Here is a 17,528-nt window from a genome sequence, read left to right as displayed (position 1 = left end):
CTCTAAGACTACACACTCTAAACCTAAACAACACAATTATCTTGGATACGATGATACGATGATACGAAGACAGCAAAGACAGCTATGTAGGTAGCTAACACTAAACTAATCAAGTCGTTCAGTTGAGTGTAATAGTAATAGTTTCTCAGTGCAGCTAATCAGTGGACGTTAGCTAGCTGGCTAGTGAAGACTACGTTAGGACGGCGAAATACGATAATTACGCAATTATCTTTGATACAAAGACGGCTATGTAGCTAGCTGAGAAGAAATTGCTAAGATAAGACAAATCAAACCGTTGTGATATAATGAAATATAATGAAAAAGTTATACTACCCGTTGGAGCGACGTGCAGATGCGACCACTCGCTCCAACCGGAACCGGAAAACGGTATATGGTGGAGAGAGAGAGAGAGAGAGAGAGAGAGAGAGAGAGGTGATTGGACAACTACAGTATATGGCGGAGAGAGAGAGAGGTGATTGGACAACTACAGTATATGGTGGAGAGAGAGAGAGAGAGAGGTGATTGGACAACTACAGTATATGGTGGAGAGAGAGAGAGAGGTGATTGGACAACTACAGTATATGGTGGAGAGAGAGAGAGAGGTGATTGGACAACTACAGTATATGGTGGAGAGAGAGAGAGAGGTGATTGGACAACTACAGTATATGGTGGAGAGAGAGAGAGAGGTGATTGGACAACTACAGTATATGGTGGAGAGAGAGAGAGAGAGAGAGAGAGAGAGAGAGAGAGAGAGAGAGAGGTGATTGGACAACTACAGTATATGGTGGAGAGAGAGAGAGAGGTGATTGGACAACTACAGTATATGGTGGAGAGAGAGAGCGGTGATTGGACAACTACAGTACATGGTGGAGAGAGAGAGAGAGAGAGAGAGAGGTGATTGGACAACTACAGTATATGGTGGAGAGAGAGAGAGAGAGAGAGAGGTGATTGGACAACTACAGTATATGGTGGAGAGAGAGAGAGAGAGAGGTGATTGGACAACTACAGTATATGGTGGAGAGAGAGAGAGGTGATTGGACAACTACAGTATATGGTGGAGAGAGAGAGAGAGGTGATTGGACAACTACAGTATATGGTGGAGAGAGAGAGAGAGAGAGGTGATTGGACAACTACAGTATATGGTGGAGAGAGAGAGAGGTGATTGGACAACTACAGTATATGGTGGAGAGAGAGAGAGAGAGAGGTGATTGGACAACTACAGTATATGGTAGAGAGAGAGAGAGGTGATTGGACAACTACAGTATATGGTGGAGAGAGAGAGAGAGGTGATTGGACAACTACAGTATATGGTGGAGAGAGGTGATTGGACAACTACAGTATATGGTGGAGAGAGAGAGAGAGGTGATTGGACAACTACAGTATATGGTGGAGAGAGGTGATTGGACAACTACAGTATATGGTGGAGAGAGAGAGAGAGGTGATTGGACAACTACAGTATATGGTGGAGAGCGAGAGAGGTGATTGGACAACTACAGTATATGGTGGAGAGAGAGAGAGGTGATTGGACAACTACAGTACATGGTGGAGAGAGAGAGAGAGAGGTGATTGGACAACTACAGTACATGGTGGAGAGAGAGAGAGGTGATTGGACAACTACAGTATATGGTGGAGAGAGAGAGAGGTGATTGGACAACTACAGTATATGGTGGAGAGAGAGAGAGGTGATTGGACAACTACAGTACATGGTGGAGAGAGAGAGAGAGATGATTGGACAACAATCAAACTAGCAAGGACAATGATAGTCATAACGTAGCTAATAGGCTAACGTATCTATTTATGTAGCTAGCCTAACACTAACGCTCTTAACACTTAAACAGCACAACCAGCTCTACTAGGGCAAGTAAAACGGTCAGAGTGAGTGTGTGTCTGTAAGTAACTTCAGCCAGTTAGCTTAGGTGTTTGACTGCCGTTGTGAGTAGGATCAACCCTACACCTCCGCCAGAGTACCCAGTGTCAATAGTGCACAGCGAAACGCTATGAATTTACCCACAGACAATATGACAACTGTTTGAATTTCCGAACAACCCAGAGCGCACTCACTGGAGGCAATTTACGAACGCACCCTCGGCTGTCAATCAAGTGTAATTGGCATTGATCGAATGGGTGCCGGGCAGGCAGGTTTCCATTCAGTTGTCAAAACGTGGGTTGGGATAAGCATTGGCAGGCTGCAGAAAGACAAGTTGGCTACTATTCCCCCATCGTTTATCAGTGCGATTTTGACAGCCAACTAGCTGAAAAAGTTTTAGTGGGTTTATCTAATGTTGCCTCGTTATTTTAGCTCATCTCGCTCCGGGTGGCATTAGCTGTTGATCTTGTTGTGGATGTGCATAACTGATGGACAGAGAACCTACCCCTTTTTCATGGTTGTTTGATCAATAGGAATATTCTCAAATGTAAGAGGGCTCCTGTGGTGTTTTACATATTTGTAGAAATTCATTCAGGTGTATATTTTGTGCCTTTTGGCGAATACGTTCTAAAGTGGCGCTGTCCCTACTGTCTGTAAACACACAGTCCAGTTCATAGTGAATGATGACAGGCCCTTGTGGCAAATGGCTCATTTGCATATAGGTCTACTGTACGTCTGATTGGCTATGGCGGTCCTGGATGAGACAGATGTTTTCATTAGGTTTTATTCGCTACAGTGTCTATTAAATTGTCCAAAACGCACCGCCGTTTTCCTACTCTATACTGCTTTTCACAAATGCTTTAGTATACGTAATTCCAAAACATTTTATGAATTTATGAAAATGTGAAAAATGACCATATCTAAGCTTGTCAGAAAATAATAAGAAGTGTAATTTTTCCTGGGGGTGTATACTGTATAAACAGATTTTGAATAAGATTTAATGTCGCTAAAATGCTGTCAGTTCCACTCTAAAAGAGAGGGAGAAAGGGGTTGTATGGTTAACTTATAAGGTTGTATAAGTACAATGTCATTGGTGTGACCTAGGTGGAGGCGGGACTATTTACATATGTTAATCAGGTTTCCTTGGTAACATAGTTTAAACAGGATGTGTATATGGAGAGGACGTATGAATATATATATATATATATATATATATATATATATATATTTTAAATCCCTCATTATGTCGCGATCACGAGATAATCAAGTGCCACATTTCATCTTTTCATTTGTTCACATGCCCCACGAGAACTTAACTGCTCCACAAGAGCTCTTAGTTCAAGGTAAGGGACATTTAGCTTGCTAACATTATAACTTATAAACTGATAATGAGCTCCCAACACAAATGAAAGCATGATGTTAGCATGAAATGTACCATCCCTTAGTGTCGTAATTAATGAAAACATATGTGCTGATCCACGTTGAGGTCTGCTGTCTCAGCCTTACTGTCTATCTATCATCAATACATCCACTCCTATTTACAGAGTTTCTTCTGATCTCCACAAAACACCTGTGTTATGTCATAATATATTATTATATGTCATTATCATGAGATAAATTAGCTGGTAATATTGACAAAACAACTTTTGTTTTGTAGTGCACATGAGAAAATAAAATAAGAAAGGAATATTGGTTTTAATTCATATGTCCTCTCTGGCTTTCCATGTGTATATTGTGGCTATGTATACATAAAGAATGTACAACATACAAACAGCAGAATTTGCATTTTAAATTGCAACTACTTCATGCATACAAAGGTGTCAATCTAGCTTCAGCTAAAGTAAGCTCTAAAAACTAAATAATATTGGGTGCACTATGGATTTTATTTAATTATATTCAATATCATCACAGAACTGAAATAGTAGTTGCTTCTATTCCATCTTATTATCTGAACCTGGTTGTCCCGCCTACACTCCTGCTTGGCTAGATATATTATGATGAATATACTAATTGTAAATCGCTCTGCATAAAGAGCGTCTGCTATTATCAACAAAATGCCAAATGTATGAAGGCCGTAAATATAACGAGGTTACCCAACTGGAGCTCTGTTGCACACTATCCATCATCCATCACTGAAATATGTTGGTATGATCACTAGAAGCATCAACCACGACCAGACTAGAAGCATCAACCACGACCAGACTAGAAGCATCAACCACGACCGGGATAGAAGCATCAACCACGACCGACCGGGATAGAAGCATCAACCACTACCGGACTAGAAGCATCATGACCAGACCGATACAACGAATGCTGATCAGTGTTTTTTCGGTAGGAAAATACTCACACATCAAAGGTATAGGAGGTAATGATATGAATGATCCGCTTCACTGAATGAGACGAGAAGAGGGTACAGGGTAGCAACAATGTGACTTTCCTAACCGGCTCCGCCATAAATATAAAAGCATCACTTCGTCCTCATGACTATTAGCACCCGTATGACAGCTGACAGAGGTGAAATGAAGAAAAAAAACGCAGCGGAGTGCTTTACTAGGCTATTCAAATTATAATACGAACCGCTGTCATCTGTAAACGAGATATGTGGGTAACGTTAGTTATGTATTAGAACAGCTTCCGTGTCCTCTCTGTGCCCGCTGTGTCTGTTTCAGGAGAAGGGAGACCAGAGCAAAGCGCATTGAGGCGGAGACGCAGCCTTTATTAATGACTGTGAGAAGTTGATAGTCAGTTTGCGCTATGAAAATCACGTCCCCGATGGGCCCCCAAAATATATTTTTTCGCATGTTTTTTGAGTAGCCTCGTATTTGTGGGCTAAGGAAACATGCACCGAGCTGCTTGAATTTCTGCAAATATTATCGGTTTGACTCGGATCGTGTTGTTTCTTTTATTTTTGGAAATAGGGGTAGGCCTAATGGGATAAATGTTTTGTGTATTTTTGTGACTATCTTACACGTGTGACTACAATCAATGCAAAATCAAAAAATACACAAAACGAGACAAAATTACTCAGCAATGACCGAACTTTTAAAGTTATTCCAAAACTTTGAATGAACATTAAATTGTTTAAATGCACTACATAGATGTACATATTAGTCCATGTTCCTAACGCGGCTTACTGGACTGCAAAGGGGACAAACAGTACAACGTAACAACACCGTGTAACATTTCTCTCGCATTATTTCAAAACGTGTATCCTCACCCTCTGGGAAGGGGAGGGGACGGGGGGGGGGGTAGTAGCCTACCAAGATAGAGACAGTATATCAAGTCACCATCGTTTGTTGTTGTTGTCGTTTATGACCAAGATGTCTCCTTACCTTTAAGCGGTCCTGGGTTGGCTGTCTATCCACGGAGCTAAAGATCCTGTCGACGAAGGAAAAGAGGCCCTAAAAAGTTGATTTTGTGACTGAGATTTTTTTCCATTGCGTACCATATTGCCCGGGGGGGAGAACAAAGTGGGCGCATTATGGCGGATGCAGCAGTATCCCATGGCACCCGATTCCCAATTTCGTGCATAACTTTTGACCAGGACTCATAAGGCTCTAGGTCCAACAAAGTAGTGCACTATATATAGAAAATAGGATGCCATTTGGGACGTGCATTGTGGTTTCACTGACCGAAGAAGACCGTGAGATCCGTCCCACTAGAAAAAAAGAGTGTTGGGTTTGAGGGAACATAAGCACATTAAAAGGTTTTTGACAGCTGCATATTGGTCATACTATATAGGCTATTAAATGTCCACAGTTTGGCCTTTGGAGACGCAGCTATCATTGCGGTCTACCACAAGTGCTAATGACGCTGCAAGTTCTATAAACACAGTAATAGAATTCAAAAGCATTTGATTTAGTGTCCCCATCTTGCAACAATGCATTGGATATTAAACCCGGCTACTGTGTCTCTTGGGTGTAGTGTAGGTTTTCCAAAGACGTCTCATAATGGCCCACCTTTAGCACAACACACACCTACCTGTTTATGAACCTAGATCAGGATCTATGGTATGATGAAACAGGTTGTGTCAAACAAAACAACAACAACAACACTCCGATCTAATGAAATTACAGGTCTTCTCTGGTACAATTATTTATGATGCCGGAAGACTTCTCTCTGGCAGGCATGGTGTGTGTGTGTGTATGTGTGTGTGTGTGTGTGTGTGTGTGTGTGTGTGTGTGTATGTATGTGTATGTATGTGTGTGTGTGTGTCACCGCAGATGTTACACTGTCTGTTTCAGAGTGATATCTCTCTCCCTCTGGCAGGCATGGTGTGTGTGTGTGTGCGTGTGTGTGTGTGTGTCATCGCAGATGAAATAGACAGTGTCCCCACTACATCTCATCATATACTCCCTACATAGTGCACTACTATTCCCACTACATCTCATCATATACTCCCTACATAGTGCACTACTATTCCCACTACATCTCATCATATACTCCCTACATAGTGCACTACTATTCCCACTACATCTTATCATATATTCCCTACATAGTGCACTACTGTCCCCACTACATCTCATCATATATTCCCTACATAGTGCACTACTATTCCCACTACATCTCATCATATACTCCCTACATAGTGCACTACTATTCCCACTACATCTCATCATATACTCCCTACATAGTGCACTACTGTCCCCACTACATCTCATCATATACTCCCTACATAGTGCACTACTATTCCCACTACATCTCATCATATACTCCCTACATAGTGCACTACTATTCCCACTACATCTCATCATATACTCCCTACATAGTGCACTACTATTCCCACTACATCTCATCATATACTCCCTACATAGTGCACTACTATTCCCACTACATCTCATCATATACTCCCTACATAGTGCACTACTGTCCCCACTACATCTCATCATATACTCCCTACATAGTGCACTACTATTCCCACTACATCTCATCATATACTCCCTACATAGTGCACTACTATTCCCACTACATCTCATCATATACTCCCTACATAGTGCACTACTGTCCCCACTACACCCCCCCCCATCACTTTAATTGGATAATCCAGAATTTCCATCTGTAGATGTCGTAGTATCAACAAACTATCTGTTGATATATAACTGCTTGCTCAGGTTACGGTTAGGGTAAGAATAAGGGTTTAGGGTTTACAGCTAGGGTTAGTTGAAATGTTACTGATAGTCCATCGGACGACGCTCTATCCAAATAGTGTTACAGATGTAGTTGTAGTTGTAGTATTCTCCCCGCACAGCCGCCAATTTATACCGGTGCCATTATCCAAAGCAACTTAGTCATACGTGCATACATTTTTCGTACGGGTTTCCCCCGGCGGGAATCGAACCCACAACCCTTGACGTTATAAGCTCCATTCTAGAACAACTGAGTCACAAACCTAAATAATATAGATATATTTTTTTAAAGGAACTCAAGTCCGAATTAAGCCAATAGTGTTGTAGTTCCTTTAGCCCATAGTGTTGTAGTTCCTTTAGCCCATAGTGTTGTAGTTCCTTTAGCCCATAGTGTTGTAGTTCCTTTAGCCCATAGTGTTGTAGTTCCTTTAGCCCATAGTGTTGTAGTTCCTTTAGCCCATAGTATTGTAGTTCCTTTAGCCCATAGTGTTGTAGTTCCTTTAGCCCATAGTGTTGTAGTTCCTTTAGCCCATAGTGTTGTAGTTCCTTTAGCCCATAGTGTTGTAGTTCCTTTAGCCCATAGTGTTGTAGTTCCTTTAGCCCATAGTGTTGTAGTTCCTTTAGCCCATAGATAGTGTTGTAGTTCCTTTAGCCCATAGATAGTGTTGTAGTTCCTTTAGCCCATAGTGTTGTAGTTCCTTTAGCCCATAGATAGTGTTGTAGTTCCTTTAGCCCATAGTGTTGTAGTTCCTTTAGCCCATAGTGTTGTAGTTCCTTTAGCCCATAGTGTTGTAGTTCCTTTAGCCCATAGTGTTGTAGTTCCTTTAGCCCATAGTGTTGTAGTTCCTTTAGCCCATAGTAGAGTTCCTTTAGTGTTGTAGTTCCTTTAGCCCATAGTGTTGTAGTTCCTTTAGCCCATAGTGTTGTAGTTCCTTTAGCCCATAGTGTTGTAGTTCCTTTAGCCCATAGTGTTGTAGTTCCTTTAGCCCATAGTGTTGTAGTTCCTTTAGCCCATAGATAGTGTTGTAGTTCCTTTAGCCCATAGTGTTGTAGTTCCTTTAGCCCATAGTGTTGTAGTTCCTTTAGCCCTTAGATAGTGTTGTAGTTCCTTTAGCCCATAGTGTTGTAGTTCCTTTAGCCCACCTGCCTAGACTCAACCAATAGGCTACCTGACTCTAACCAATTGGCTACATGCCTGTTTAACTGCTGAGGAATTGTATTATAAAAAGCAAAATGGCAGAAATGTATAATAAAGCCCTTTTTACATCAGCAGTTGTCACAAAGCGCCACACAGACGCCCGTCGCCACTCAGACGCCCGGCCAGCGCCACACAGACGCCCGGCTGCATCCTGTGGATCTATGGTTTCTTTGCAAGAAATGGAAAAACACAAACAGCTGTAATTTCTCCATTGTTCCTTTATTTCACCAAAAATAACAGTTTTCTCCTTTATTCTTGTTCCCGAAACGTTTTGATTTACGACAGACAGGGGGAAAAGGGGGAAAAAAGAAGGTAGACACTACTGAATGTTATTTCTTACCCACAGAATAATCCACTGTACTGTCTGCAAACAGAGCTGGTTTTGTCAACACTATTTTGGTACAGAGTAGGTTGAGGTCAACTAATAAACTCATGTTATAACCCATAGGATAGTCACTGGAGATCGGACAGGATGAATCGGACAGAGCAGCAGAAACACTTTACTATGTAAAATGTTGGGTTTTCATTGAAGTTTGGAGCTAGATGTGCTCTGTTTCTGAAATGGCACCCTATTCTTCTATAGTGCACTAGCTTTGCTCAGAGCGGTATTGGGCCCTGGTCAACAGTAGTGCACTAGCTTTGCTCAGAGCGGTATTGGGCCCTGGTCAACAGTAGTGCACTAGCTTTGCTCAGAGCGGCATTGGGCCCTGGTCAACAGTAGTGCACTAGCTTTGCTCAGAGCGGCATTGGGCCCTGGTCAACAGTAGTGCACTAGCTTTGCTCAGAGCGCCATTGGGCCCTGGTCAACAGTAGTGCACTAGCTTTGCTCAGAGCGCCATTGGGCCCTGGTCAACAGTAGTGCACTAGCTTTGCTCAGAGCGCCATTGGGCCCTGGTCAACAGTAGTGCACTAGCTTTGCTCAGAGCGCCATTGGGCCCTGGTCAACAGTAGTGCACTAGCTTTGCTCAGAGCGCCATTGGGCCCTGGTCAACAGTAGTGCACTAGCTTTGCTCAGAGCGCCATTGGGCCCTGGTCAACAGTAGTGCACTAGCTTTGCTCAGAGCGCCATTGGGCCCTGGTCAACAGTAATGCACTAGCTTTGCTCAGAGCGCCATTGGGCCCTGGTCAACAGTAGTGCACTAGCTTTGCTCAGAGCGCCATTGGGCCCTGGTCAACAGTAGTGCACTAGCTTTGCTCAGAGCGGCATTGGGCCCTGGTCAACAGTAGTGCACTAGCTTTGCTCAGAGCGCCATTGGGCCCTGGTCAACAGTAGTGCACTAGCTTTGCTCAGAGCGCCATTGGGCCCTGGTCAACAGTAGTGCACTAGCTTTGCTCAGAGCGGCATTGGGCCCTGGTCAACAGTAGTGCACTAGCTTTGCTCAGAGCGCCATTGGGCCCTGGTCAACAGTAGTGCACTAGCTTTGCTCAGAGCGGCATTGGGCCCTGGTCAACAGTAGTGCACTAGCTTTGCTCAGAGCGCCATTGGGCCCTGGTCAACAGTAGTGCACTAGCTTTGCTCAGAGCGCCATTGGGCCCTGGTCAACAGTAGTGCACTAGCTTTGCTCAGAGCGCCATTGGGCCCTGGTCAACAGTAGTGCACTAGCTTTGCTCAGAGCGCCATTGGGCCCTGGTCAACAGTAGTGCACTAGCTTTGCTCAGAGCGCCATTGGGCCCTGGTCAACAGTAGTGCACTAGCTTTGCTCAGAGCGCCATTGGGCCCTGGTCAACAGTAGTGCACTAGCTTTGCTCAGAGCGCCATTGGGCCCTGGTCAACAGTAGTGCACTAGCTTTGCTCAGAGCGCCATTGGGCCCTGGTCAACAGTAGTGCACTAGCTTTGCTCAGAGCGCCATTGGGCCCTGGTCAACAGTAGTGCACTAGCTTTGCTCAGAGCGCCATTGGGCCCTGGTCAACAGTAGTGCACTAGCTTTGCTCAGAGCGGCACTGGGCCCTGGTCAACAGTAGTGCACTAGCTTTGCTCAGAGCGCCATTGGGCCCTGGTCAACAGTAGTGCACTAGCTTTGCTCAGAGCGCCATTGGGCCCTGGTCAACAGTAGTGCACTAGCTTTGCTCAGAGCAGCATTGGGCCCTGGTCAACAGTAGTGCACTAGCTTTGCTCAGAGCAGCATTGGGCCCTGGTCAACAGTAGTGCACTAGCTTTGCTCAGAGCGCCATTGGGCCCTGGTCAACAGTAGTGCACTAGCTTTGCTCAGAGCAGCATTGGGCCCTGGTCAACAGTAGTGCACTAGCTTTGCTCAGAGCGCCATTGGGCCCTGGTCAACAGTAGTGCACTAGCTTTGCTCAGAGCGGTATTGGGCCCTGGTCAACAGTAGTGCACTAGCTTTGCTCAGAGCGCCATTGGGCCCTGGTCAACAGTAGTGCACTAGCTTTGCTCAGAGCGCCATTGGGCCCTGGTCAACAGTAGTGCACTAGCTTTGCTCAGAGCGGTATTGGGCCCTGGTCAACAGTAGTGCACTAGCTTTGCTCAGAGTGGCATTGGGCTCTGGTCAATAGTAGTGCACTAGCTTTGCTCAGAGCGGTATTGGGCCCTGGTCAACAGTAGTGCACTAGCTTTGCTCAGAGCGCCATTGGGCCCTGGTCAACAGTAGTGCACTAGCTTTGCTCAGAGCGCCATTGGGCCCTGGTCAACAGTAGTGCACTATGTATGGAATAGGATGCCATTTGGGACATAGCCCCCCTCTTCTACAGTCTGGCTGTTCCCCCCCTCTTCTACAGTCTGGCTGTTCCCCCCCTCTTCTACAGTCTGGCTGTTCCCCCCCTCTTCTACAGTCTGGCTGTTCCCCCTCTTCTACAGTCTGGCTGTTCCCCCTGTTCCCCCTCTTCTACAGTCTGGCTGTTCCCCCTCTTCTACAGTCTGGCTGTTCCCCCTCTTCTACAGTCCCCCTCTTCTACAGTCTGGCTGTTCCCCCTCTTCTACAGTCTGGCTGTTCCCCCTCTTCTACAGTCTGGCTGTTCCCCCCTCTTCTACAGTCTGGCTGTTCCCCCTCTTCTACAGTCTGGCTGTTCCCCCTCTTCTACAGTCTGGCTGTTCCCCCCTCTTCTACAGTCTGGCTGTTCCCCCCTCTTCTACAGTCTGGCTGTTCCCCCTCTTCTACAGTCTGGCTGTTCCCCCTCTTCTACAGTCTGGCTGTTCCCCCTCTTCTACAGTCTGGCTGTTCCCCCTCTTCTACAGTCTGGCTGTTCCCCCCTCTTCTACAGTCTGGCTGTTCCCCCCTCTTCTACAGTCTGGCTGTCCCCCCTCTTCTACAGTCTGGCTGTTCCCCCTCTTCTACAGTCTGGCTGTTCCCCCTCTTCTACAGTGTGGCTGTTCCCCCTCTTCTACAGTGTGGCTGTTCCCCCCTCTTCTACAGTGTGGCTGTTCCCCCCTCTTCTACAGCGTGGCTGTTCCCGGTCCTATGCCTCTGCAGTGGTGGGCAGAACTCCAACGTACAGAGTCTTCCTGTCCAGCGTCTTCATTGACCACTCTGCTGGGATTTCTGAAACACATATACAAATGATTGAAAAGTATGAAGGAAGACAATCTGCTGGCATCTTTAAGGAGGTACAAACCTGTAAGAAATTAAGAAAAGAATGAAGAAGAGTCTGTCAAAGTTCTGTCTCCACTACGTGAAACTAGATCATTTTATTCGGAGCGGTTTGAAATCACATGTTGTAGGGCTGCTGCCTCGCGTTTCCAGGTAGTGCTGCCTCGCGTTTCCAGGTAGTGCTGCCTCGCGTTTCCAGGTAGTGCTGCCTCGCGTTTCCAGGTAGTGCTGCCTCGCGTTTCCAGGTAGTGCTGCCTCGCGTTTCCAGGTAGTGCTGCCTCGCGTTTCCAGGTAGTGCTGCCTCGCGTTTCCAGGTAGTGCTGCCTCGCGTTTCCAGGTAGTGCTGCCTCGCGTTTCCAGGTAGTGCTGCCTCGCGTTTCCTAGGTAGTGCTGCCTCGCGTTTCCAGGTAGTGCTGCCTCGCGTTTCCAGGTAGTGCTGCCTCGCGTTTCCTAGGTAGTGCTGCCTCGCGTTTCCTAGGTAGTGCTGCCTCGCGTTTCCTAGGTAGTGCTGCCTCGCGTTTCCTAGGTAGTGCTGCCTCGCGTTTCCTAGGTAGTGCTGACTCGCGTTTCCTAGGTAGTGCTGACTCGCGTTTCCTAGGTAGTGCTGACTCGCGTTTCCAGGTAGTGCTGCCTCGCGTTTCCTAGGTAGTGCTGCCTCGCGTTTCCTAGGTAGTGCTGCCTCGCGTTTCCTAGGTAGTGCTGCCTCGCGTTTCCTAGGTAGTGCTGCCTCGCGTTTCCTAGGCAGTGCTGTCTCGCGTTTCCTAGGTAGTGCTGTCTCGCGTTTCCTAGGTAGTGCTGTCTCGCGTTTCCTAGGTAGTGCTGTCTCGCGTTTCCAGGTAGTGCTGACTCGCGTTTCCAGGTAGTGCTGTCTCGCGTTTCCTAGGTAGTGCTGTCTCGCGTTTCCAGGTAGTGCTGACTCGCGTTTCCTAGGTAGTGCTGTCTCGCGTTTCCTAGGTAGTGCTGTCTCGCGTTTCCAGGTAGTGCGTTTCCAGGTAGTGCTGTCTCGCGTTTCCAGGTAGTGCTGTCTCGCATTTCCTAGGTAGTGTTGTGTTGAATTTCTAGGTAAAAAATACACTCCGACTTTGGAATGAAATGTTGCCCATTTACATCACATATGTTGCCTGACTACAGCTAGCTACCCAGCTAGCCAGCTAGCTACACAGCTAGCTACCCACGACGTATTGACATCTACCTTAAATAACATGCGTTTTAGGTCATATTTGTTTATTTGGCTAGCTAGCTAGAGTACTACGATTCACATCCAGTATATCTAGCTGATAATTAGGAAGTAAAACGTTTTGCTTTGTGTCGATCTTGTTGGGTCTCTATTGTTGCCATTGTCCTGGCTGGAAGAAGGTTCAGTGCAGTGGGAGGTAATACAGCAGGGCGAGTGCCAGTGCTTCTCAAGAGAACGCACTCGGAGCGCGAGAGTGTGGAGCAAGGTAGCCTGCATATTGAGAAACAGCCATTTTGTCTCATGCTTAAAATGTGCTCCCCCATTGTTATAATTTGAAAGTTCCCATGGTTGTTATTTCAACAGTGGGAAGTTATCTAAATGAGTCGATATGGCTACTGAAACAGCTTTTTCCTCGATATTGGCAGTAGATATTTATGTTCTATTTCAGATTTGAACTGCAGATAAGAAGACCCAAGATGTCATACCCTCCCATCTTTGTCTAACTAGGTTGGGAAAAACGGTCAAATGGCATTTGATTTCACAAGCTGTAAGTTTTTTTTGTTGGGAAAGTGGTAAAAGTTGATGATTTGTCAAAAGTTACATTATTTAACAGTGTTGGAATTCATGATGTCACAATGGGGAGTTCTAGAATACTGAAGAAAAAAATTAAAATGAATGAAAAAAATATGCCAACATTTTATAGTTTAAAAAGTATATATATATATATATATATATATATATATATATATATATATATATATATATATATTTTAGATCAAAAAGTAAAACGTAAGCACAATATTCCAGATCATTCCACACGTTTTAAAGTTTGAACGACATTTCCAGCAATGAACGTGTAAGAGGAGTAGCGTGCAGAAGAATGAGAAGTATGACGAAGATTTATAGTCGGGAGTGATGCTTCTCAAGTCCCACCTAATTAGGTAGGAAGACCTATGAGCTTTATGTCAAACCAGCCGTCTGCTAGGGCAGTCAGGCAGTCTGTCAGACACAGTAATTGGACAGGGAGGTTTCCTCAGCCCAGGACTTGCTTCTTTGCTGCTGGTTCAAGGTCAACATTAAACCAGTTTAAAAGTCAAGGATCACTGGCACAGGGTTAGCAAACTACAGAGCGGAGGCTAGCAGGCTACAGCTAAACGTGTGGAGGAGGTGGAGGTGCAGGCTACAGGCTACAGCTAAATGTGTGGAGGAGGTGGAGGTACAGGCTACAGCTAAACGTGTGGAGGAGGTGGAGGTGCAGGCTACAGCTAAACGTGTGGAGGAGGTGGAGGTGCAGGCTACAGCTAAACGTGTGGAGGAGGTGGAGGTGCAGGCTACAGCTAAACGTGAGGAGGTGGAGGTGCAGGCTACAGCTAAACGTGTTGAGGAGGTGGAGGTGCAGGCTACAGCTAAACGTGAGGAGGTGGAGGTACAGGCTACAGCTAAACGTGAGGAGGTGGAGGTACAGGCTACAGCTAAACGTGAGGAGGTGGAGGTACAGGCTACAGCTAAACGTGTTGAGGAGGTGGAGGTGCAGGCTACAGCTAAACGTGTGGAGGAGGTGGAGGTACAGGCTACAGCTAAACGTGTGGAGGAGGTGGAGGTACAGGCTACAGCTAAACGTGTGGAGGAGGTGGAGGTACAGGCTACAGCTAAACGTGTGGAGGTGGTGGAGGTACAGGCTACAGGCTAACAGCTAAACGTGTGGAGGAGGTGGAGGTACAGGCTACAGCTAAACGTGTGGAGGAGGTGGAGGTACAGGCTACAGCTAAACGTATGGAGGAGGTGGAGGTACAGGCTACAGCTAAACGTATGGAGGAGGAGGTGGAGGTGCAGGCTACAGCTAAACGTATGGAGGAGGATGTGGAGGTGCAGGCTACAGCTAAACATATGGAGGAGGAGGTGGAGGTGCAGGCTACAGCTAAACGTGTGGAGGAGGTGGAGGTGCAAGCTACAGCTAAACGTATGGAGGAGGTGGAGGTGCAGGCTACAGCTAAACGTGTGGAGGAGGTGGAGGTGCAGGCTACAGCTAAACGTGTGGAGGAGGTGGAGGGGCAGGCTACAGCTAAACGTGTGGAGGAGGTGGAGGTACAGGCTACAGCTAAACGTGTGGAGGAGGAGGTGGTACAGGCTACAGCTAAACGTGTGGAGGAGGTGGAGGTGCAGGCTACAGCTAAACGTGGAGGAGGAGGTGGTACAGGCTACAGGCTACAGCTAAACGTGTGGAGGTGGTGGTAGAGGTAAAAAGAAGGTAGACACTAAAGCTAAAAGTGTGGAGGAGGTGGAGGTGCAGGCTACAGCTAAAAGTGTGGAGGAGGTGGAGGTACAGGCTACAGGCTACAGCTAAACGTGTGGAGGAGGTGGAGGTACAGGCTACAGCTAAACGTGTGGAGGAGGTGGAGGTACAGGCTACAGCTAAACGTGTGGAGGAGGTGGAGGTACAGGCTACAGCTAAACGTGTGGAGGAGGTGGAGGTACAGGCTACAGCTAAGCATGTGGAGGAGGTGGCGGTACAGGCTACAGCTAAACGTGTGGAGGAGGTGGAGGTACAGGCTACAGCTAAGCATGTAGTAGAGCAGTAAATGCCCTCTAGCCTGAACGTAGACACAGTAGGATTGATGGGGAAAGTAGCAGAAAGAACACAGCTGAAGCAGGACACGAGTACCGTTCAAGTGGAGCTTCCAAGATGCTGCTCTGGCCAAGTCAAGAGAGCGTTTCCCAGCCCATTCTTTGAGCACTGCTTGGCCTGGCCAGTAGCCATCCTAGATGCATTGAAGACAACACAGAGACAGAACCAAAATAGGACTTCGGTCCGCTGGTGTCGGTCTTACCTTGGGTGAGCGCATCGTCCAGGTAGAGCTTCAGCCTACGGCTGCGGAGGCCGAACAACTTAGCCGTCTCAGACAGCAAAGCATTGTGGGTCAGGTAGTTGTGTCCGACAGGATTGACCAGCAGCAGGGTCCCCACATCTCCACTCTGACACTCTACAGAGACACAGGACATACATAGCATCAGTACAAATCAGTAGCAGCACGTAGCCTAGTGGTTAGAGACACGAACCAAACCAGTAACTGGAGGGTTTCCAAGTTCGAATCCCGGGTCTGACGAGGAGAGGGGGAAAAAAATCTGTCAAGAAATGAGCTGGCAACCGGCTAGTTGATGGTATGAAATTCTAGTTTTCATTGGGCCCCAAGTCACTCGCTGGCAGGGGTTTGGTGTAAACCAGATGGAAGATGCATTGGTGTAACAAACTGAAAAGAAAAACCTTTAAATAAAAGTAGAGTGAAATGGGAAGCAGATGTGTAGCGGAGCGAGAGAAAGAGGAACTGGTCAGTTAAACGTACCAGCAGGCTGACAGTTGGCCAGTTGGAGGTTGACGTAGGGACACACCAGTGAGTCAGAGTTGGGAGAGGAGTCACTGGGATTGGAGCCTGATGTCACCAACAGGGTTTTCCCATTCAGAGACAGCAGATCACACTTACCAGTCAACTCTGGAATAACAAGAACATACAGGACAGGTCTGAAACATACAGGACAGGTCTGAAACATACAGGACAGGTCTGAAACATACAGGACAGGTCTGAAACATACAGGACAGGTCTGAAACATACTGGACAGGTCTGAAACATACAGGACGGGTCTGAAACATACAGGACGGGTCTGAAACATACAGGACGGGTCACATACAGGACGGGTCTGAAACATACAGGACGGGTCTGAAACATACAGGACGGGTCTGAAACATACTGGACGGGTCTGAAACATACAGGACGGGTCTGAAACATACAGGACGGGTCTGAAACATACAGGACGGGTCTGAAACATACTGGACGGGTCTGAAACATACAGGACGGGTCTGAAACATACAGGACAGGTCTGAAAAACATACGGGTCTGAAACATACTGGACGGGTCTGAAACATACTGGACAGGTCTGAAACATACTGGACAGGTCTGAAACATACAGGACAGGTCTGAAACATACAGGACAGGTCTGAAACATACTGGACAGGTCTGAAACATACAGGTCTGAAACATACTGGACAGGTCTGAAACATACAGGTCTGAAACATACAGGACAGGTCTGAAACATACAGGACAGGTCTGAAACATACAGGACAGGTCTGAAACATACAGGACAGGTCTGAAACATACAGGTCTGAAACATACAGGACAGGTCTGAAACATACAGGACAGGTCTGAAACATACAGGTCTGAAACATACTGGACAGGTCTGAAACATACAGGTCTGAAACATACAGGACAGGTCTGAAACATACAGGTCTGAAACATACAGCTCTCAGTTACTGGACAGGTCTGAAACATACAGGACAGGTCTGAAACATACAGGACAGGTCTGAAACATACAGCTCTCAGTTACTGGACAGGTCTGAAACATACAGGTCTGAAACATACAGCTCTCAGTTACTGGACAGGTCTGAAACATACAGGACAGGTCTGAAACATACAGCTCTCAGTTACTGGACAGGTCTGAAACATACAGGTCTGAAACATACAGCTCTCAGTTACTGGACAGGTCTGAAACATACAGGACAGGTCTGAAACATACTGGACAGGTCTGAAACATACTGGACAGGTCTGAAACATACTGGACAGGTCT

At 46.4% G+C, this 17,528-nt stretch overlaps 2 protein-coding genes across 11 annotated transcripts in view; both read right to left on the bottom strand.

Annotated features, from left to right (window-relative positions):
* Positions 1-4,508, bottom strand: part of atp2b2 (ATPase plasma membrane Ca2+ transporting 2) — a 352,981-nt gene extending 348,473 nt beyond the window's left edge. For all 10 annotated transcript variants that reach the window (XM_046338715.1, XM_046338752.1, XM_046338724.1 and 7 more), the window contains exon 1: positions 4,215-4,508. The gene's annotated coding sequence lies outside the window, so the exon portion shown is untranslated. The remainder of the gene's footprint in view (positions 1-4,214) is intronic.
* A 6,988-nt stretch (positions 4,509-11,496) lies between these two features.
* The window catches only part of iars1 (isoleucyl-tRNA synthetase 1), a 131,559-nt gene continuing 125,527 nt past the window's right edge, over positions 11,497-17,528 (bottom strand). Inside the window, 3 exon segments of the mRNA XM_046338710.1 lie at positions 11,497-11,686; positions 15,740-15,892; positions 16,253-16,399. Coding sequence (XP_046194666.1) covers positions 11,604-11,686; positions 15,740-15,892; positions 16,253-16,399 — 383 coding nt within the window. The 3' untranslated portion in view covers positions 11,497-11,603.

The sequence above is a fragment of the Oncorhynchus gorbuscha genome, linkage group LG03, assembly GCF_021184085.1.
Source record: "Oncorhynchus gorbuscha isolate QuinsamMale2020 ecotype Even-year linkage group LG03, OgorEven_v1.0, whole genome shotgun sequence".
NCBI lineage: Eukaryota > Metazoa > Chordata > Actinopteri > Salmoniformes > Salmonidae > Oncorhynchus > Oncorhynchus gorbuscha.
Note: the sequence above shows the minus strand (reverse complement) of the source record. Positions and strands in the feature narration are given on the sequence as shown.